General features: G+C 43.4%; 1 protein-coding gene across 3 annotated transcripts in view; it reads left to right on the top strand.

Moving 5' to 3' along the window:
• The window catches only part of SPART (spartin), a 53,195-nt gene that overhangs the window by 3,547 nt on the left and 26,133 nt on the right, over positions 1 to 23,515 (top strand). For 2 of the 3 annotated variants that reach the window (XM_077484143.1, XM_077484145.1), the window contains exons 2-3: positions 13,516 to 14,312; positions 21,678 to 21,902. In XM_077484143.1, the coding sequence (XP_077340269.1) occupies positions 13,518 to 14,312; positions 21,678 to 21,902 (1,020 nt within the window). In that variant the 5' untranslated portion in view covers positions 13,516 to 13,517. The remainder of the gene's footprint in view (positions 1 to 13,515; positions 14,313 to 21,677; positions 21,903 to 23,515) is intronic. The other variant, XM_077484144.1, reaches the window with a different exon arrangement.

The following is a 23,515-nucleotide window of genomic DNA, read 5'->3' as shown; positions in this document are numbered from 1 at the left end:
CGTTAACATTACACATTTTAAATTATATTCTTTCACATTTAAAAAAAAAAAGTACAAAAAAAATGGGGGGGGGGGGGGGGAAATGTAATTCATTTGTCAATTAACTTTGCAATGTTTTGCAACAGAATCCTAATTTTAGTGTCATTTTAAAAAGGACGAATTCTAGAATAAAATGTGCAGCAAAAGATCTATAACACTATATTTCTTTTTCATTGTGTTACAGTGACTTGAAAAAAGTATTCATGCCCTTGAAATTTTACAACCAAAAATGTAAATGTATTTTATGTGATAGACCAACACAAAGTGGCACATAATTGTGAAGTGGAAGGAAAATGATACATGGTTTTCAAATTTTTTTTTTTTTTTTTTTTTTTTTTTTTTTTACAAATATGTGAAAAGTGTGGCGCACATTTGTATTCCGCCTCCCTGAGTCAATACTTTGTAGAATCACCTTTCACTGCAATTACAGCTGCAAGTCTTTTTGGGGATGTCTCTACCAACTTTGCACATCTAGTGAGTGACATTTCTGGGTGCTGCTGTCATATGACACTTCTGGGTTTGTTTGGCTAGCGAGCCCCTCTGTAGTGCCGCAGTGGTCGATAAAAGGCTGCATGGAAAGGGACTTGCTATATTACATACCTGGAGCTCTTCAAGAGCAAAATTTAACACGCCACTAGCCAGAGAGGTAAGTAAAAAAAGAGATGTAGGAGTATCTTTTTTATAGATTTAGTCAGCCTCTTGCTTCTTATGTCTTGTATAGTCTAACAACAAGACCTCTGCGCCCCGGCTCGGCACGCTCCCCACTCTGGCCCCTGCGCCCCGGCTCAGCACGCTCCCCACTCTGGCCCCTGTGCCCCAGCTCAGCACGCTCCCCATGTGTGATATGTATGTGATATCAAAATTGGAGGAGTCCTTGCAGCACACCCCAGGGAGAATCTTGGTTTTTGAGAACAAAAAAAGGTTATTTTTTGACCAACTTGTAAAAAGATGTCAAACCTCTTTGGTAAGTGAAGTGCACATCCATATTGTGAGCACAAGCGGTGGAGGATTTTTTGAAAATTGTGCTGGAAGATTGATTTTGGGGTTAGAAATGTATCACCTTGGACTATGTAATTACTTAAATGTTTTATATTACTTTTATTACTGTACTGTCACATGTCACCTCTATCCTTATTTAAAACCAAGTGTTTTTACTATGTACTGTATGTGTTTATAAGTGGATTTTTTTTTTTTTTTGGGTCCATAGAATTCAATGGCAGCACATACAAAAACATACATAAAAAAATGTGCATCAGGGACACAAAAATAAGTGTATAGAAATACAGATGAAAAGGTGTAAGTCTTTGACTATGACACAGCGACAATATGTGTGTAATCCCTGCTTGTGCTGTGTAGTGACAATGATGGTAGACTGTTGTGGTTTGTGGTGCTCAGGGTCACAGTAAAGTCCAATATTATCAGGTGATAGAACACTGCCACAGGAAATGATGGCATTCACTCCCATTGAATTGTGAAAGCGGCACATGACAAGAGATGACAATTGTGGATTACACCTGCTTTCAGGATGTCACATGCCCGGGCCGGTCAGATGGGATGATTTATGTGGCAGAGAATGCAGTGCACCTTGGGAGTGTTGGGGAATCGGGTCTTCCAACCTGTGGCCTGTCTTCTCCTCCTGAACCCGGCTTGTGTATTTTGTTTTATAAACACATTCATAGTAATGGGGCGAGTGTTGCATTTAAATCTGGGTCAGGGTGTAAGCTTAGACTCATCTCATGGGGACTGTGACAACCAGATCTAATCGCATGACGAGATCCCAGAATCTTGGCATAGCTTCTCCATTTTACTTATGGGAAACGCGGCATGAGAAGTGAGACTCCTTTACATGGTTTCATATTAATTGCAGGGGAATCTTTCATGGGACTTTCATAATCCGCTTGCTAATTCAACTCCTGGCCTATACCCAAAACTAATAGTTCTAATCCGATTGGATGGACTTTGGAGGGTGTTGGGTGCCGTACAGGGACTCGGTGACTGAATGAAGGACCTGCTTTGTAGTTGGTGAAGGTGTTTGTATATACTCTTACCGGCCACCTTATTAGGTACACCTTGCTAGTACTGGGTTGGACCTCTTTGTACCTTCAGAACTGTCTTAATTCTTCATGGCAAACATTCAACGAGGTGTTTGGAAACATTCCCCAGACTCTGGTCCATATTGACATGATGGCATCCTGCAGATTTGTCAGCTGCACATCCATGATGTGAATCTTCCGTTCCACCACATCCCTAAAGTGCTCTATTGGATTGGTATCCGATGACTGTGGAGGCCATTGGAGTGCAGTGACCTCATTGTCCAGTGGTGAGATGGTTTGAGCTTTGTGACATGGTGCATTATCCTGCTGGAAGTAGCCATCAGAAATAGGCTTAACGGGGTGGACATGGTCAGCAACAACACACTGGAAAGATGCGGCATTTAAATGATTCTTAATTGGTACAAAGGGGATCAAAGTGTGTCAAGAAAATACCCCCCCCCCCCCCCCACTGTGACACCACCACCAGCCTGAACTGTTGATACAAGGCAGGATGGATCCATGTTTTAATTTTTACACCAAATTTTGACCCTACAATCTGAATGTCACAGCCAGACCAGACGTTTTTTTCCCATCTTCTATTGTCCAATTTTGGCGAGCCTGTGTGACTTATAGCCTCAGTTTCCTGTTCTTATCTGACAGGAGTAGCACCCAGTGTGGTCTTCTGCTTCTGAACCTCATCTTCTTCATATTCTGCATACCTTGGTTGTAATGAGTAGTTGTGTAAAGCCCCATACACACGATCTGTATGAAAAATTCCGCTTTTGAATCGATTTGTGCGATAATTGGATTGTTAGTACAGAGCTTTCGAGAGCTGATCAGGACAGTTCATCCAATATTATTCTATCATACATGCACGGACATTTTTTCCGTACGATGCCAGATCGTACGATTTTCGTTTAATCAGTACAGCTGTCGTTCCAAAGTGCATTACAACACATGACATCACTTCCAACTTTTTATTCTGTCGTACGAGAATTTTCGTGACTTTAGTGAACTCATCAGATTCGATGTGAGCTTAGCATGCAAAAATAAACCGACGATCATTCGTCCAATAATCAGATCGGCATTAGGTTGGCCAGACATTATACAATTTTCTTATAAACTTTCCTTTTAGCTTTACCTTCAACTATGTAGTACAAGGGCCTGCCTGGTTGAATACAATTTCAAAGTGTTTAGGTTTGACCTCATATTATAGGGTTTTGGTAAATCTAAAGGAAAATTGTATAATGTATGTTGCCTTTCTATCAGTCTGCCCATTCTCCTGACAACAAAAAGGCATTTTCCTCCACACAACTGCCGCTCACTGGATATTTTCTCTTTTTTGGGGCATTCTCTGTAAACCCTAGAGATGGTTGTGTGTGAAAATCCCAGTAGTTGAGCAGTTTTTGAAATACTCATACCAGCTGGTCTGGCACCAACAACCATGCCAAGTTCAAAGTCACTTAAATCCCCTTTCTTCCTTGGTTTGAACTTCAGCAAGTTGTCTTCACCACATCTAGATGCCTGAATGCATTGAGTTGCTGCCATGTGATTGGCTGATTAGCAATTTGTGTTACCAAGCAATTGAACAGGTGTACCTAATAATAAAGTGGCCGGTGAGTGTATGTGGGGGTCCAGAGACTGTGTAGATTTAGACAAATAGGATAGATTATAATTATATATATATATATATATATATATATATATATATATATATATATATATATATATATATATATATATATATAAATATTTTTTTTTTTTTTTTTTTTTTTAGAAATGTTTTCAAATGGTGCAAAAAGTAGAAATCAATTTAAATCTCTCTGTCTCAATGTCTCCTATGTGCCCGGGCATTGAGCCTGTGTTGATGAATGCAGCTTAACTGGCATGGTGTTAACAGGCCCTTAGGGACATATAGGAAGGACACTCGGGTCAAGAAAACATGGCGAATTCCTCAGTCCTCCCAGACGTGATGAGGGTATTTAAGGAGAGATGTGATATAGAATGTTATGTATTCCCAGCCTATGCTTTGTTTACTGTCTGCAGATGGTAACAGAATATGCAGCCTACAAGGAGTGATGGAGGGTCAGTGAGGATTTCATAGCTATATGATATGTTGTGTTGCATTAGACCAGATCACCTTTTGTCTTCATGTATCGTCTGTCCTCGTTCCCCTGTCTGAGTTCTGTGATCCATGAAATAATAAATCCTGATTTATAAACTTCCACGAGAACTCATGTGATTTTGATCTAATTAGGAGGAAACAGGAGTGGAATTGTTTGAATTATACATGGATTTGTGGAAGCAACTTGTGAGATCGGATCATCTCCAGCATTTATGGAACAAAACCGTACGCCAGCCATACAGATTACATTCGGAGTCCTCTTTTCTAGCAATACATAAACAGTCTAGTGTGAGGACCAGCCTAAATAATCTACAAATCGGGACCAGACCCATAGATCAGGCCATCACTGTACTACATAGTTATTGCCTATTCCAGAAAGGAAATTGTGCAGGCAGTCAGATTGTAGTGTGTGTGTGTGTGTGTGTGTGTGTGTTAGAGCTGCACGATTCTGGGAAAAATGAGAATCATGATTCTTTTGCTTAGAATGAAGATCACAATTCTCAAAAAACAGTTTTATTTGAAAAATGTACAATCTCTGAGAACATTAGGTTATCAGAGCTTTGTTAGTTTAACCACTTCAGCCCCGGCCCAATTGTCAGCCTAAGGACCAGAGGTCTTTTTACAATTTCGCACTGCTTTAACTGGTAATTGCGCGTCATGCAATGTTGTACCCAAACTAAATTTGCGTCCTTTTCTTCCCACAAATAGAGCTTTCTTTTGATGGTATTTGATTGCTTCTGAAAAAGACTGAAAATTTAAAAAAATATAAATATTTTCTACTTTTTTGTTATAAGAAAAATTTGAATAAACTAAATTTTAGTCATACATTTAGGCCAAAATGTATTCAGCCACATGTCTTTAGTAAAAAAAAATGTCAATAAGCGTATATTTATTGGTAGTGATGCACCGAAATTTCGGCCGCCGAAACATATAGGCCGAAAATGCCCTTTTCGGCATTTTGCCGAAAGAGAAAAACGGCCGATAATGGAGCCGAAAATGGGGCGTGGCCTGGGTGGGGGCGGGGCTCCGCCCCCGCCCCTGGTGACGCCCATCATGGGGGGTGCATAACGCAGGAGAACCGCCTCCGCCGCCTGTTTGATCAAAGCGCCGGGAACATCACAGCTTTCATTTCAATAGCTGTGTGTTCCCGGCCGCGCGCCGTCACACACAGCCCCTCCCCCTTGTCCGGACACTTAGATAGACAGATCATCCGCAGGATTGGACGGATGATCTGTCTATCAAAGTGCCCGGACAAGGGGGAGGGGCTGTGTGTGACGGCGCGCGGCCGGGAACACACAGCTATTGAAATGAAAGCTGTGATGTTCCCGGCGCTGTGATCAAACAGGCGACGGAGGCGGCTCTCTTCCCTGCACAGGCTGGCTGCAATGGGACACACACTTGGCTGCAATACACACTTGGCTGTCTGGCTGCAATGGGACACACACTTGGCTGCAATACACACTTGGCTGTCTGGCTGCAATGGGACACACACTTGGCTGCAATACACACTTGGCTGTCTGGCTGCAACGGGGGACACACTGGCTGCAACGGGGGACACACTGGCTGCAACGGGGGACACACTGGCTGCAACGGGGGACACACTGGCTGCAACGGGGGACACACTGGCTGCAACGGGGCACTGGCACACTGGCTGCAACGGGGCACTGGCACACTGGCTGCAACGGGGCACTGGCACACTGGCTGCAACGGGGGACACTGGCCTGCAATGGGGGATGCCTCCTGTACCACGTTCTCTGACCATCTCCTGTACCGTGTCCCCAGTCTCTGACCATCTCCTGTACCGTGTCCCCAGTCTCTGACCATCTCCTGTACCGTGTCCCCAGTCTCTGACCATCTCCTGTACCGTGTCCCCAGTCTCTGACCATCTCCTGTACCGTGTCCCCAGTCTCTGACCATCTCCTGTACCGTGTCCCCAGTCTCTGACCATCTCCTGTACCGTGTCCCCAGTCTCTGACCACCTCCTGTACCGTGTCCCCAGTCTCTGACCACCTCCTGTACCGTGTCCCCAGTCTCTGACCACCTCCTGTACCATGTCCCCAGTCTCTGACCACCTCCTGTACCATGTCCCCAGTCTCTGACCACCTCCTGTACCATGTCCCCAGTCTCTGACCACCTCCTGTATAAAAATATTTTTTAAAAACAGTCATTTTCGGTATCGGTTTCGGTTTTCGGCCTAGTGTATTTTTCATTTTCGGTATCGGTTTCGGCACCAAAAAACCCATTCGGTGCATCCCTATTTATTGGTTTGCGCAAAAGTTTCATAGCGTCTATAAACCAGAGTACATTTTCTGGAATTTACACAGCTTTTAATTTATGACTGCCTATCATTTCTTGAGGTGCTAAAATGGCAGGGCAGTACAAATCCCCCCCCCCCAAATGACCCCATCTTGGAAAGTAGACACCCCAAGGAAATTGCTGAGGGGCATGTTGAGCCCATTGAATATTATTATTATTATTTTTTTTTCCCAAGTGATTGAATAATGACACACGCAAAAAAAAAGTTTACAAAAAGTTGTCACTAAATGGTATATTGCTCACACATGCCATAGTTATATGTGGAATTGTACCCCAAAATATATTCTGCTGCTTCTCCTGAGTACGGGGATACCACATGTGTGGGACTTTTTGGGAATCTAGCCGTATTCAGCACCCCGAAAACCAATCACTGCCTTCAGGATTTCTAAGGGTGCAAATTTTTGATTTCACTCCTCACTACCTATCACAGTTTCGAAGGCCATAAAATGCCAAAATAGCACAAAACCCCCCAAAATGACCCCATTTTGGAAAGTAGACACCCCAAGCTATTTACTGAGAGGCATGTTGAGTCCAAGAAATATTTTATATTTTGCCACAAGTTGCAGGAATATTACAAATTTTAAAGCGCCCGCCGTCCCCACGAGCTCGCGAAGCAAAGAAAACGCATACGGAAACGGTGTTTAAATCACACGTGAGGTATCGCCGCGATCGTCAGAGCGAGAGCAATAATTCTAGCAGTAGACCTCCTCTGTAACGCTAACCTGGTAACCGTAAAAAAATTTTTAAAGCGTCGCCTATTGAGATTTTTAGGTACCGTACTTTGTCGTCAATCCACGAGTGCGTGCAATTATAAAGTGTGACATGTTTGGTATCTATTTACTCGGCGTAACATTATCTTTCACATTATGCAAAAAAATTGGGCTAATTTTACTGTTTCGTTGTTTATTTTAATTCATGAAAGTGTCCCCTTTTCCCAAAAAGTTGCGTTTAAAACACCGCTGCGCAAATACCGTGTGACATAAAATATTGCAACAATCGCCGTTTTATTCTCTAGAGTCTCTGCTAAAAAAATATATATAATGTTTGGGGGTTCCAAGTAATTTTCTAGCAAAAAATATGGATTTTTGCAAAATCACTTCATGTTTGGGGTGCCATTAGAGCTGGGCGATTTTTCTCCCCAAAAAAAAAATCTGCAAAATGTTGTTTTTTATATTTTTTAAAACTCTATTCACAATTTGAATCGAGGTGTGTGTGTGTGTGTGTGTTTTTTAATTTTTTTAATTTTTTTATGGACACCGTGCTGGTCCTGAGGATCTGCGTGGAAGAGTTTTTTTTAGGCTAGGCCGCTGCTTCGGCCTAGTCCGCAGCGTCTGGCATCGTGGACTAGGCCGAAGCCATGGCCTCGCCTAAAAACTCCTGCCCCCAGCTCCTCAGGACCAGTGCGGTGTCAGCACCGGTCCTGGTGGGAAAAGAAAAAATTGATTTGCTGAAAATTTGAATTGATTTGAGCTCTCAACTGGATTCAAGATTTAAAGAGGGATTCCGCCCAAAAAAAAAATATTAAAAGCCAGCAGCTATAAATACTACAGCTGCTGACTTTTAATAAATGGACACTCACCTGTCCCGGGTTCCAGCGATGCCCAGGCCGATCGACCGCTCGGGCCTCGGCTGCTGCCGCCGCCATTCGAGGTGAGGGAATCAGGAAGTAAAGCGAATCGGCTTCACTTCCCAGTTCCCTACTGCGCATGCGCGAGCTGCGCCGCGCAATAGGAAATCTCCGCGCTGTCACTGGGACCCGTGTGTGTCCCAGCAGACAGCGCGGCAGGGCAGGAAATGGCGTAGACTCCTGTGGGAGTCTATGCCCGGAAGTGGGTGAAAATACCTGTCTCCCCCCTGAAAGGTGTCAATTGTGACACCGGAGGGGGGGGGGGGGGGGTTACGATCAGCGGAGGTTCCACTTTAGGGTGGAATTCCGCTTTAAATCGATTTGAATCTAGGTGCCAGTCAAGATGACTCACACACAAAACGCGTGTTGTGTGTTTGCTGCGATGTGGAATATGTCGGTGGGGCCTAAAGCAAGTGCCAGATATGTGCCGAATAATTTGTCACTTCAAATTTTGTTGGTCTCAAAGCCCCCATAATAAATATTATAGATTATTAGTTCACTTCCAGATTTTAGGGGTTTAAAATATTTTTTTTTTTTTTTCCTAGATGTTTTATTCCATGCCATTGTTACAACACAGTACATTGAATTACAGCTTCGGGCCTGACATTGAGTGGATTAAATCGATCGCTGTGATGTCTGGGCTTTTATCAGCTTCGTTATGTAACTGCTTCATTTTAATCTGAACCCTCCTTGTCGGATGTGCTCACTGCAGTGCCAGGGGGCTGGGTTCACATATTGCTGCTCATTGACATGTACTGAGGATTTAACTGATTTAAAAGGAAAATTGCCATTCAATGCACCCAAAATGCAATCTATAGGACTCTTTCTAACAACAAGCAGGTTTGAACAGGTCATACTGTGAACAATAGAGAGAATTCATCAAAACTGGAGCAGCTGTGCATGTTAACCAATCCGCTTCTATCTTCAGTTTATTCAGTTAAGCTTTGAAAATGAAAGGTAGAAGCTGATTGGCTGTCATGCACCCCTGCTCCAGATTGTCTAATTTTTTCCTCACTGTATTCCCACTTGTTCATATCTTTTGCTGCATGCCTAATAATAAGGCTGAATATGCACATCCGTTACATTTAGCTCGCTTTGACACTATAGATGACATGTGTTGACATCCGTTTTTCAAAGCCTTGCATTGGGTAGATTTTTGTATAATTGTTGTTTTTTTTTTTTTTTTTTTTTTTTTTTTTTTTTAAATGTTGTAAATTAGGTGTGCTTTTGTAAGGGGCAATTCACACCACAATTTTTGTTTTGAAATACGTTTGTGTGTGTGTTGTGTGGTTTGATGCATTCTGGTGCAGTTTTTTCCAGTGCATTTTTCCACCTTCTTTTTTTCTTTTATTTTTTTCCATCTTAATTAGGGAAATGTGCATTACAGAGTGTTTTTTGATAAATTTTACCACATTCCAGATGCGTCCTGTACAAAAGAAATGTAACATGTTCTACTTTTGTTGACTGAACTTGAACACACTGCACTGGTATAAACTAGGGCCCTTGGAATCCATGTTAAACACTGTCCGTGTTGTTGATGCACAATAAACGCACTGGACTGCATCTGGTGTGAACCGCACCTAAGGCCCCAGTCGTGCGTTTGTTTTTACTGCGATTTTTGTACAGCTCAAACGGTCCCCAATGTAAAAAAACAAAATAAAAAAAAATAAAAAGAAAAACGCCTGTAATCTGCATAAAAAGACACTCTAGAACTTGTTTGAGCTTCAGTTGTTTTGGAGTGGAGATGTAAACCATCTCCATTGAGAATAATTGATTTTGTATTTTTATTTTTATTTTTTTCCCCTCCAGCGTTTTGTAGCTTCAGCTTAAACCTACAAAACGCTCAGGTGTGAATGGGGCCTTAGTCTTGCATATACAGGTATTTTGTTCAGAGATAAGTGGTGCGCCGCATGCAAATTGAACAAAACTTAGATGGAGGGACGCAGTGCCTGCTGACAGAGATTGTTAAAAGCACAAGCGTAATACTTATGGCTAATGGTACATTAAGTTCATTACCTTAGGGCAGTGATGGCCTACCTTGGCACTCCAGATGTCTTGGAACTACATTTCCCATGATGCTCAACTACACTGCAGTATAGGTAAGCATCATGGGAAATGTAGTTCCAAAACATCTTGGGTGCCAAGGTTCGCCATCACTGCCTTAGGGGATTGGTGTACACGCAGTGTGGTGATGGTATTGAGCTGGATTTAACCCTGTATGAACTTGGGTGGCATCAACCTTTTATGATTGATCATTTCTCTTTTCCTTTTTTTAATTTTTTATTTTTTTGATATTGCATAAACTGTATTCACAATAAAGCTTTTAAGAGTCCTGTCAGGGTGGAGTAGTGCATGCTCTGGAATACTTGTCTTTCCTGGAGATGCAGTGCTGGCCACAAATCTAAAAGCCGAGGCATATAGTAAAGCCTAGTACACACGGGCCAAATGTCAGAGAGGCATCAGCCGGTTCAGTAGAAACTGGCTGACATTCGGCCCATGTGTACTGCAGCTGGTCCAACAGAAGCTGTTCGTCATGCCCCTTCAAACAAAAAAGGTCTGCCAACCAGCACTCTCAACCAATGGCTGAGAGCACTGACCAGAGTGTTGTGGCGGTGGGCCATACCCCTGTCAGAACCAGTGGTGCCCGCTCCATCGGGCGCACCTGACCCCTAATCTACATGCAGGGCACCAGACACATGGATTTCAATGGAGTTCACCAAGAGAAAAATGGTGACAGGGGAGGGATCTCCAGCTGTTTGACAGCCTCAGCTCTGTTCCTGTGTGCTGTGTGAAGAGGGGGTGTGTCCCTTCCCTCCAATCAGCTCTCAGAGCTCTCCTCGCTAAGCTCCGCAGAGTGTAACTTCAGCTCCCTGCCCCCTTTTTTTCTGAATGCTTAGACAGGTTGAGAAATTCTACACTTTGAATGCCTGTAGAAAAGCAAAGACTGCAGGTAAACAGGTACAACTTATTTAAGAGTATTTGTTTCATCTCTGTGTATCACCTGAGGCCAGTCACTTCACTGGGTATATGTGAGGGTTTACTGCCACTTTAGGTTTGACATGCCTGCTCTGCACCTTCTGTAGGTAAAAGAAGGAACAATATAGCCTCAAGTCAGGAAACTTTACACAGTTCAGGAAACTTTACACTTTGTCAGACCATGTGAGTGTAGTTTTCAAATCTCATTGGACTCAGTTGAAAACATATTCCACGTGAGATTACTTGTCCTGGTGTTTTTAGTTTTGCTAATTGAAACTGATAACATTAACAGGGTTGGATCACTGAAGAATTCAGGGAAGATCATTGTGATGTAGGCGGTAGAGGAGGTGGGCTCTTACTGACACCAAGAAAAACTAAGTTGACAACTTTACTTAGAAGGCTGTCCTAACCCTTCCCCTTTTTTTTTTTTTTTTTTTTTTTTTCTTTCTTTCTTTCTTTTAACCCAGAGGAACCCCTAAGATCATTTTCAAGTCTTTGGGAGCCCCTGCTAAAACAAGTTAATTAGGGGTCAGTGGGGAAAAAAGGCCCTCCTTACAGTGATGGTTAGAATGTCAAGTGGTGATAAACCTGGAAATATTAAGTCGGGTGGGAGGTCAATCCGTTCCAGCTCAAGGAAACCCCTAGTAATCTCAGGACGAACCCTAAGGTTCCATGAAAATCTGGTTGAGAATGGCTTGGGTCAAATGCTTTGGCCACTTGTTCAACCATGCAATGTACCGTACAGAAATATTTGCCTAGCTCACGCTCTGTTCGCATAGGAGAAGACATGGCTATTATGGCCCATCAGTCAGGCATTGCTAAACCAACGTGGTTTGCCAAATGTTCAATAAGACTGACTAGTTTTCTAATGTTTGTAAATATTTTATTATATCTTTTCATATGACACTTTGCTATAATGTAAAGTAGTGAATGTACAGCTTGTGTAAATTTTCTGTCCCCTCAAAATAACTCCACACAAGCCATTAATGTCTAAACCACTGGCAACAAAAGTGAGTACACCCCCAAGTGAAAATGTCTAAATTGGGCCCAAAGTGTCAATATTTAGTGTGGAGTTCACTAGAGCGTCACAGGTTGCCACTGGAGTCCTTTTCCACTTCTCCATGATGACATCACAGAGCTGGTGGATGTTAGAGACCTTGCGTTCCTCCACCTTCCATTTGAGGATGCCCCACAGATGTTCAATAAGGTTTGGGTCTGGAGACATGCTTGGCCAGTCCATCAACTTTACCCACAGCTTATTAAACAAGGCAGTGGTCATCTTGGAGGTGTGTTTGGGGTCGTTATGTTGGAATACTGCCCTGTGGTCCAGTCTCCAAAGGGAGGGGATCATGCTCTCCTTCAGTATGTCGCAGTACATGTTGGCATTCATGGGTTCCCTCAATGAACTGTAGCTCCCCAGTGCCGGAAGCACTCATGCAGCCCCAGACCATGACACTTATACCACCATGCTTGACTGTAGGCAAGGCACGCTTGTCTTTGTACTCCTCACCTGGTTGCCACCACACACTCTTGACACTGTCTGAACCAAATAAGTTTATCTTGGTCTCATCAGACCACAGGACATGGTTCCAGTAATTCATGTCCTTAGTCTGCTTGTCTTCAGCAAACTGTTTGTAGGCCGCCTTGTGCATAATCTTTAGAAGAGGCTTTCTTCTGGGGCAACAGCCATGCAGACCAATATGAGGCAGTGTGCGGCATATGGTCTGAGCACTGACAGGCTGACCCCCCCCACCCCTTAAACCTCTGCAGCAATGCTGCCAGCACTTATACGTCTATTTCCCAAAGACACCCTCTGTATATGACGCTGACCACATGCACTCAACATTTTTGGTTGACCATGGCGAGGCCTGTTCTGAGTGGAACCCGTCCTGTTAAACTGCTGTATGTTCAGGGTCTTGGCAATCTTCTTATAACCTAAGCCATCTTTATGTAGAGCAACAATTCTTTTTTTTTTCAGATCCTCAGAGTTATTTTCCATCTGGTGCCATGTTGAACTTCTTCCAGTGACCAGTATGAGAGAGTGAGAGCAATAACACCAAAGGCCTTGTAACACTAACGTGTCTCATGACACTGGGGAAGGAAAATGACTAATTGGGCTCAATTTGGACACTTTCACTTAGTGGTGTACTCCCTTTTGTTGTCAGTGGTTTAGACATTAATGGCTGTGTGTTGAGTTATTTTGAGAGGACAGCAAATTTACACTGTTATACAAGCTGTACACTCACTGCTTTTACATTGTAGAAAAGTGTAATTTCTTCAGTGTTGTCACATGAAAAGATAGAATAAAATATTTACAAAAATGTAAGGGGTATACTCACTTTTGTATTTGTGTGTGTGTAATATTCCTATAATTTTATATATTTTTTTTGTAATTTCAGTGATGGAGAAGCAGCTGCTTCCAGAGATGCAGGAAAACGCCATAATTCGTAGTATCGAGGAGGAATACAGGAGAGCCTTTTTATACATCAATAAAGGTTTGAACGCAGATGAAAATGGTTACAAGGAAGAAGCACGTAACTTTTACAGACAAGGCCAGGAGCATTTGCTAAGAGGATTGGGTGTTTCCTTGCAGGCACCGGAGTATATTGGTCCAGCTTGGGATTCCGCAAGACAAATGCAAGTAAAGATGCAGGAGACTTTACAGAATGTCTATACCAGACTGAACATCCTACAACAGAGTATGACAGGCCATGTTCCAGAACCTTCTGCTGCACCAGCCCTTCCTCTATACCCATCACTGCCAGCAGCCAAGAAGGAAAGGCCTGAAAGACCACCACTGCCACAGATGCCTCCATTCCCTGCTGAGCCAGCAGGCCTCGTCCCCTGTATACCAACAGACAATCCAATAAATCCCTTCACAGAAGGTGCCATTGCACCACCAGCATACACCCCCCAGGCAACAGATGGACATTTCACAGTCTCCTATGGCACAGAATCTGGGGAACGCTCTATAGTAGGAGATGACTTCTATTCAATGACGGCACAGCCGCCTCCAGTGCAGAGTTTGGGAGTTGATGCAGAGGAACTTATACTTATTCCAAGAGGAGTTCAGATCTTCTTTGTAACACCAGATGGACTAGTGAGCGCCCCCTCGTATCCTGGATATCTTCGCATTATCAAGTTCATGGACACTGACAGTGAAATGGCTCAGAGTCGGCCTCCAGCTTTTCTCCAGGTAAGACATATAGCTGACCACCTTCTTTCTTTTTAATTTTTTTATATTGGATGCTACGGGTCAAATTTGCAAAATCGCCAGGTAAACCTCTTGGGGGGGGTGTGTGTGTGTGTGTGTGTGTTGAGTTTCACATAATCCACTTAATGCAGTCTGAGCACAAACATCTACAGGCTCCAATCCACTACAGATGCTTGGGCCGGCCATACGTAAAGCAAATTTCACTTGATTCCTCATCAACACAGACAGTATTGATGCAGGAATCCCTCCTGCCGAGCCATTGTCTTCTCGTGGTGGGAGGGGGCGGGGGGAAGCAGTCCCTGCCGGGAGTTGATCGATGGATCAACTTGGTACATTTAGCCAGGCCACACGCTGTTCGGATCTTGACTGGTTTTGCAGGGACCGCCCAAGATTCGAACCGTGTACCTGCCTTATAAATTGTATAGCAAGGATGTGTGTAGCACTTTAACCTTTTCCATTGTTCCTGTGAAAAATTAAAATGTGCAAAGTTATCTGCACCACATCTCTTCTCCATGAAAAAAAACTGTGCCACCCATTGGCTGTGCAATGTAGCAGAGGTGTGTGAAACATTCGGGTCTGTGTTCAACATTTACATGCTGAAGCTGAAAGCTCTGCAAATGCTTTCATAGCTTCCTGTTCACACTGCTCTTATACAAGCTGAAGCCCGTGTGAAGCAGGCAATACCCCACGGGAAACAGAACTCCGTACAGACCTTAAAATATATTTTGTCTCTTAAACACACAGGCCCTTTGCAGACCCATGCTTGGTATAGTGCAGGGATATGCAAGTCCCATCATGCCTCTGGGTGTTATGCTTGTGGCTGTCAGTCTTGCTATGCCACATGGGACTTGTAGTTCTGCAACAGCTGGAGGTCCACTAATTGCATATCCCTGGTACAGTGGATTAGGGATTGGCCCCATGGAATGGCAGCAGTGGGATCAGTAAGACCCCATTCACACCTGAGCGTTTTGTAGCTTGAAGCCTGAAGCTACAAAACGCTAGAGGGGGGAAAAAATCTATTCATCTCAATGGAGATGGTTCACATCTCCACTCCATGTCGCCTGAAGCTCAAACAAGTTCCGGACCCTTTTTTGTCGCTCGAATTGAGCAGATTTGGGCGTTTTTCTTTTTTTAACATTGGTAACCTTTTGCCCTGCACAAAATCGCGGCAAAACCCGGTAAAAAAGCCGCAAAAACCGTTGCATGTAAATTTGCGTGATTTTCTGCTTGAAAATGCTATGCTCAGGTGTGAATGCAGCCTTAATGCCAGAGACACTATTTATATGACATTCATGTGTAGGAATTTAAATGTCATTTATCTGTATGCTGTGTCTACTACGAAACTCTCTGCAAGATGCTCAACAAAGTACATAGGTTTATTTTAATGAGTTTGCAAATAACTGTGGGGTTTGAGATTAGAGTACTTTTATTTTTTTATTTCTTTCCATTGTTGACATTTAGTCACATGCAAGCCCTACCCATTCACGTGATGAACATACTAGTTTGGCTACTACCACTGTGCAGTTACATGGGGTGTGTGTGTGTGTGTGTGTGTGTGTGTGTGTGGATATATAAATTATTATTGTAATATTTCACTGCTATTGTAACAAACTGGATATAGATGATGTTGTAGGTGTAGCAACTTGCAGTAGTCTAGATCCCTGTTGCCCAGCCTGAAGGCAACATTTTTGACCCATTGGTGTTTGAAGTGCAGCCATTGGTCCCCAGCAGTCAGTAGTGAGAGAAGTGATTTGTAAGGGGTCTTTAATAAAACATTACTAGTCTCTGTGTCCTACAGCATGACCTCTCTGACCATCTCCTCCAGTAAGTTTTTAGTCTATGACAGTCTTCTGTAGCATTATATATAATATATGTGGCCCTTTTGGGGACATCAGGGGCTGCATTTGAGGCCCCCCATACCTTTTACATTGACAAACACTGGTCTAGATTACTATTAATCAGTAGTGGCATTCACTCCTTTAAAATACTGCCTGGTTGACAATCAAGCCGGCCATACCCTGTATGAATTTCAGCTGATTCTTGAGGAGCATGTCAAAATTCTCTTGCAGCTGGCACTATCGGCAGTCAAAATGCAATAGGCACAGCAGATTTGTCCAACTGCGCTGTATAGCATTGATGGAAGAATCTTATGTTTGTCTTGTTCGGCCTGCATATATGGCCACCTCTGTGGTAGAAAGCAGAAATAGGAGGTATTGGAGATGAAGAGGAGACAAAAGTTCCTGAATAATATTGCCTTGCAGTGATTATGTTAAAAGTTTGTAAAAGAACCCAGGCCAGAAGAACATCTCTGCTAAAGGAGAACGCAAATGCTGAACATTGCTCCGATAAGATCTGGTCATGTAAAGGCAGCTACGATTGCTTTGAGTGGGCAAGTAGGTGCATTTTATTGCAGAAGAAACATTACGTGACTTTTTTTTTTTTTTTTTTTGCAATAATGAGCCTGCTTGCAGTTTGTGACTGCGGAACTTTTCATTCCGCTTTAAAGAGAAATCGTTATTTGAACTTTGCCAAGAAACCACCACTTCTATGTGCCTACTATGTTCCCTGCAGCTCTCTGTGGTTTGCTCCACTTGCCTCCAAACCACTGTTGTGTTGTGTGATGACATGGGGGGCAAGTGGAAGAAACCATTGAGTGCAGTAGGGGATGCGGTTGAACGATACTTGCAAAAAATGATGGTTTCTTGGTGGACTTCTCTTTAATGGATCAGCCTTTGGCAGAAATGGGTATTTTTACTCTGTTCTTTAGCAGAGGTAGGCCTTTCTGGACTGGTTTCTGTTACTGACAGGGTCACTTTAGATATAGCAATTCCACACCTATATTTTATGTATGTGAACTGAACAAAAGAAAATGATACACTAATGAATGGCCACATATCTAAAATAGCCAAACAAGCCTACCTACAACCTATGAAGAAGATGCTCTGTATTTAGGATAGTGATCTATATACTGAATTCTTAAATACTTAACCGGTAGCACCAGAGAAACAGAGAGGTAAACACATCAAATATTTATAGATGGAAGAACACTGGTCTGCTGCCATGCCAAATAAGCTGTACAGTTCTTTCTATTTTATTTATTTTTTCTCTTTTCTTATTACACAACTTTTTTTTCATTTTCTTTGCAAACATTTTTCTAATGCAGCATTTTAGCATATTTTGTATCCAATCTTATTTTATGTTGTTCTCGTATTGTTTTATAATATTCTCGTATTTGTTTTGTGCATTTTTATTTTTTTTATTTTATGATTAGCCCTTTAGCATTTAGTTTATTATATCTTGTATGCAAATGTGAGTAAACCTCTATTTAAACAACTGAACTAAGCACAGTTTATCTAAGCTGACTGCATGGCTCAAAAGATATGACTGCATCATGACCATTTTAAACGTGTTAAATATGCATCTGAAAACAAGACCAAAAGCGTGCAAAACACTAGGGTTCATTTTCTTGGTAAGCAGCTAAGGCTATAGTAGAACGTTAATTTATTTCAGTAATTCAAAAAGTGATTGATATATATATATATATATATATATATATATATATATATATATATATATATATATATATATATATATATATATATATCTATCAATGTGTATATGTATGTGATTCGTCTTCTTCCCACTGTGTTTTTATCAAGTCCAAAGTCGGCTCTGTCCAAAGTCACATGACAAGTCACACTTGAACAGAAGTGTGAACAGAACCTTACTAGGATCTGCATTGGATTATACTCTCTATAACAGCCCTGCATGTGCAGTAGCAGATTGACCTGAAAAAGTGTTGCCAACCTACCAGATTTGAAATTTACTGACATTACACCCAAAATTTACTGGCATTTCCAAAAGTTAAAATTATTTTTGGGTGCAGATTTCAGTATTTAGGCTACAAACAAGCACAATATGCAATTATCACTGTGACTTAAAGAGGGAGTCCACCTAAAAAAAAAAAAAAAAAAATATTAAAAGCCAGCAGCTACAAATACTGCAGCTGCTGACTTTTAATAAATGGACACTTACCTTTCCTGGAGTCCAGCGATGTCGGAAGCCGAGCAATCTCTCGGCTGCTGCCAGCGCCATTCTCGGTGAGGGAATCAGGAAGTGAAGCATTGCGGCTTCACTTCCCGGTTCCCTACTGCGAATGCGCAAGTCGCACAGCGCAATGAGAATGGCCCGCACTGTCTCTGGGACCCGTGTGTGTCCCAGCAGACAGCGCGGCGGGACAGGAAGAGGCATAGACTCCCGTGGGAGTCTATGCCTGGAAGTGGGTGCAAATACCTGTCTTGGGTATCGGCACTCCCCTGAAAGGTGTCAAATGTGACACTGGAGGGGGGTGGTTCCAAAAAGCAGAGGTTCAATTTTTGTGTGACCCTCCGCTTTAAGGTAGATATTTAAACGAAAATAAAATAAATATATTTTCGCCTTTAGTAAGTGGCTCAGGGACAGGACTCTGACGGCAGTGTGCAGCAGCACAGGTGATAATGACACCTCACCGACATGACACGCCCTGACCTGCGTCACAGTGACAGTCTCTCTCTCCATGACATGCCCCCTCCTGAGTCACAGTGACAGTCTCTCTCCATGCCAGGTGGTCCCTTCAGTCCAAACAGCACTGACAGTCCTGCTCCTGGCTTGCCTTTCTCCCATCCCGCAGACACGCACACAAGGCTCCATCCACTCTGCTAGTCCCTTGCACCATGTCATCACACAGCACGCTCAAGCACCACCTCTGCCAGACCTGCTTCCTCCACCAGCGCCACCCAAACACAATAGCAGACACCTAGATGGTCTCTATAAGCTCCAAACCAAAACTGCGATTGCGTAGTGCCGAGTGTCAGTCATATATTTTTTACTGCCAACCTTTTCCTGTCACAGGCATTTACTGGCATGAGAAAAATGCCCATTTCTTACTGGCCATTAAAAATACTGACAGTTGGCAACACTGACCCGGGTTCCCAGTAAAGGCAAACCAGATTAGGCAAGATCGCGGTGAACGCAGTGCATGCGTAGTTGGATTATCAGCACTGCAATATATTACTGACTTTTTTAATATAAGTCTTCATTGATATGTCACATGCACTATGTTTTAGGGCAAAGCCAAAACCAGGAATGTGCGTATTCCTTAAACGTGTTTGTAACGACACCCCGAGTATGAAAGGGGTTAAAGTAGTTTAGGACATTCCATACCCAAACGAAAAGGCAGCTACTGAACACTTCCATCAGCCGAACAAGGAACCCATATGAATAATTCTCTCTCAAGTATGAGACAAGGCTCTGTCTTGAGGTTCAAGCAGGAACAAATCTTTATTGGAAGATGCAGTAAAAGAACAGGTGCATACCTCCTGCTCATATTACTCTTAAAATACACCAGTGACCAGACCTAATTAACATGAGCTAAGTACTAATCCTTTAGACAGCCTGGATGACTCGGACATGACCTTTAGGCCAGACTTGCTGTCTTGTAGCTCAGAAGACAATCAACATTTCACAAATAAACACAGATCTCCTTTACACAATGGCAGAGTTAATTAACACAAACAACAATGGGGATCTAATGACTCTTAGATCCCATATAAGCCCTTGTACACCCGGTCGGACATTTCGACAACCAAATCCGTCGGATTTTGTCCGTCGGATCTTGTCCGAAACTGTTGCATACACACAGTTGGACAAAGTTGTCGAAAAATCCGATCTTTCAGAATGTGATGACATAATTTTGTTACGATGGGACTACGTTCAGGCTAGTAGCCAATAGCTTTGATGTAGGAATTTGATCTGAGCATGCGTGGCACTTGGTCCGATCGGAATTCTCTACACATAATCTGAGTATGTCCTATCGGACCAGTTTGTCGGAAAATATTTCCAGCAAGTTTGAAAATTTGATCCGACGGATATTCCGACGGAAACAGTCCGATGCATACCACACACAGTCGGATTATCCGACGACACGGTCCGATAGGACACATTCCGACAGATTCTCCGACCGTGTGTACAAGGGCTTAGACTTATTTACAATAAACACATTCTAGCAACATTATGAAGGCCATCACTAGAATATGGCATATACAGAGTTCCCAGAGTCTGTGTTTTGGGGGGACATGGATTTGAATCCAAAGTAGCACCACCTCGAATTTCCCCAGGCATACAGCTCACAAAGAACACCGTTTCCCCAAATGCCAGGGCCCATGATCGGTCGGCAAGAGGCTCGCATTCAGTCCCCTCCAAAAGCCTCTGTTGCAGTGTTTAGCCGCAATTCTCACGTGTGCTACTGGGCAAGACTTGAGATTTGTCACACAATTCTATGCTCTGCAGCTGCCTGTGTGGGAAGCAGCAAGAGGCATACAGTGGGCAGGCCTAAGAATTATTATTATTATTATTATTATTATTATTATTATTATTCAGGATTTATATAGTGCCAATATTTTACGCAGCTCTTTACAATATAAAAGGGAGACAATACATTTACAATACAATAAAATACAAGAGGATTAACCGGGCCCTGCTCAGAAGAGCTTACAATCCAATGGGGTGGGGCAGGTGGTACAAAAGGTTGTAACTGTGGGGAATGAGCTGATGGAAGTGGTAAAAGATTAGTTAGAGATGTGATAGGCTTCCCTAAAGAGATGGGTTTTTCAGGGATCGCCTGAAGTTAGCAAGAATAGGAGGTAGCCGGATTGAGGTAGTGAGTTCCAGAGGATGGGAAATGCTCTGGAGAAATCCTGGAGACGAGCATGAGAGGAGGAGACGAGAGAACTTGAGAGTAGGAGGTCTTGAGAAGAGCGGAGAGGACAATTTGGGTGATATTTGGAGACAAGATTGGTGATGTAGTTCGGGGCAGAGTTGTAAATGGCTTTGTATGTTGTGGTTAGTATTTTTAAATTTAATTCGCTGGGTGATTGGGAGCCAGTGTAGGGATTGGAGGAGAGGGTTGGCAGACACTGAGCGGCTGGTAAGGTGGATAAGTCTAGCAGCAGCATTCATGATAGACTGAAGAGGGGATAGCCTATGGAGAGGCAGGCCAATGAGAAGGGAGTTGCGAGAGATAACAAGGGAGTGAATGAGGAGCTTGGTGGTTTCATTTGTTAAAAAGGGGAGAATTTTAGAGATGTTACAGAGGTGGCGGAATACCTGGCCTTTATATTCTCATGGCTTCGTAAGCAGTGTTCCTTCAATACCAGATACAACCAGCAAGGCTGTTATGTGCTGGGGCTGTCCTGCCTGCTGAATGCATTTTATGGTGGGAAGCATGTGTTCACTGTGCATATCGGGGCTTTATTTTTTATTCTTATTGTACCATGACTGTTTTTAATAATTTTGTCTTTTAATTGTTAGGTCTGTGATTGGCTGTACCCTCTCATGTGCACTCAGTCCCCTGTACTACGCTCTAACACAGGGGTCTACATGTTCCCAGACATGATGTCCGAGATCCAAGGATCCTACGTAGGGGTGGTACTCTCGGCTGAGCTGCCCGCCGCTGACCTTGAGCTCTTTGAAGATCTTTTGAAACAAATGTCTGATCTGAGGATCCAGGTAAAAGAAAAAGATCACCGCTATATGGTAAATGTAGAATCAACACAAAGTCCTCATATGTCATTTGCCCCAACCTGATTCTCACAATGGGAGACTTGCATTTCTTGACCCACAACAGCTCTGTACACTTTTTAGGCATTGAATGTCTGAGGCTTAGACTCGAAGCACTTGGAAGGTGCTGGGATCTCATATTTTGAGGTTTTATTTGTAAAGGTGTTTTTTATATATTGAATAGTTATGATTCCAAACAGAAATTAAGTGGGCACAAGGGATTTACACCCCTCTATGTATTTTTGGTGGAGATCGAACACTAATTTCAAAACTTTGAAGAGTGTGTGTGTTTTTTTGTTTTGTTTTTTCTGGGGGGGGGGAGGGGGTCCCTCTATTCAATGATGGCTCTCCTTGCATCACTGTTCTGCTGTCTGTAGGAAAAACTATTTTTTTTATAAACCTTTTTGATTAGAAAAACTCTCACCAGAGTGTCAGTCATGGATGTATCTTAACCACTTAACAACCGCCCATTGCCGATTAACGGCATCAGGGCGGTTGTTTAACTCTAAGAGGCCGTTAATTAACGGCCTCCCAGAATTCTGCTCTCGCGCGCCCCCTGGGGCGCACACACGAGAGCATCCGTGACCGCTGGGTCCAGTGGACCCGGCGCATCACGAATCACGGTAAACGGCCGCTCATCGCGGCCGTTTACCACGTGATCGCTCCCTCCCCCTCTCTGTACCGATCGGTACAGCGGAGGGGGAAGAGATCGGTGTCAGCAGCGATGTGGGCTGCATCTGCAGTGCCCACATCGCTGCTCACCGAAAATTAACCCCTCAAATCCCTGCAAATACTCTGCATTACTCTGCAATTCCCTGCAAATACTCTGCATTACTCTGCAATTCCCTGCAAATACTCTGCATTACTCTGCAATTCCCTGCAAATACTCTGCATTACACACTCCGCAATGCCCTGCAACACTCCGCAATGCCCTGCAACACTCCGCAATGCCCTGCAACACTCCGCAATGCCCTGCAACACTCCGCAATGCCCTGCAACACTCCGCAATGCCCTGCAACACTCCGCAATGCCCTGCAACACTCCGCAATGCCCTGCAACACTCCGCAACGCTCTGCAACACTCCGCAACGCTCTGCAATACCCTGCAACACTCTGCAACACCCGCCAATACCCTGCAACACTCTGCAATGCTCTGCAACCCCCGCCGATACCCTGCAACACTCTGCAATGCTCTGCAACCCCCGCCGATACCCTGCAACACTCTGCAATGCTCTGCAACACCCGCCAATACCCTGCAACACTCTGCAATGCTCTGCAACACCCGCCAATACCCTGCAATGCTCTGCAACGCAGTACTCTGCAACACCATGCTCTGAGATACCCAGCCATAGTCGGTGATACCCTGCAATACCCAGCCATAGACATCTCCCGCCGCCCTCCGCCCTCCGGTGCTTCTACCGAATCGCTAATACGATCAAAGCCAGAATCTTTTTTTTTTTTTTCAGGCTTCCCAGCTTAGAGGTGAGATGTGGGTCTTATTGACCCCACATCTCACTGTAAAGAGGACCTGTCATGCCATATTCCTATTACAAGGGATGTTTACATTCCTTGTAATAGGAATAAAAGTGA

This window comes from Lithobates pipiens, unplaced genomic scaffold (assembly GCF_037356315.1).
Source record: "Lithobates pipiens isolate NorthernLeopardFrog02 unplaced genomic scaffold, aLitPip1_a1.2 Scaffold_16, whole genome shotgun sequence".
Lineage (NCBI taxonomy): Eukaryota > Metazoa > Chordata > Amphibia > Anura > Ranidae > Lithobates > Lithobates pipiens.
The sequence above is the reverse complement of the archived record's forward strand: the minus strand, read 5'-3'. Positions and strand labels throughout refer to the sequence as shown.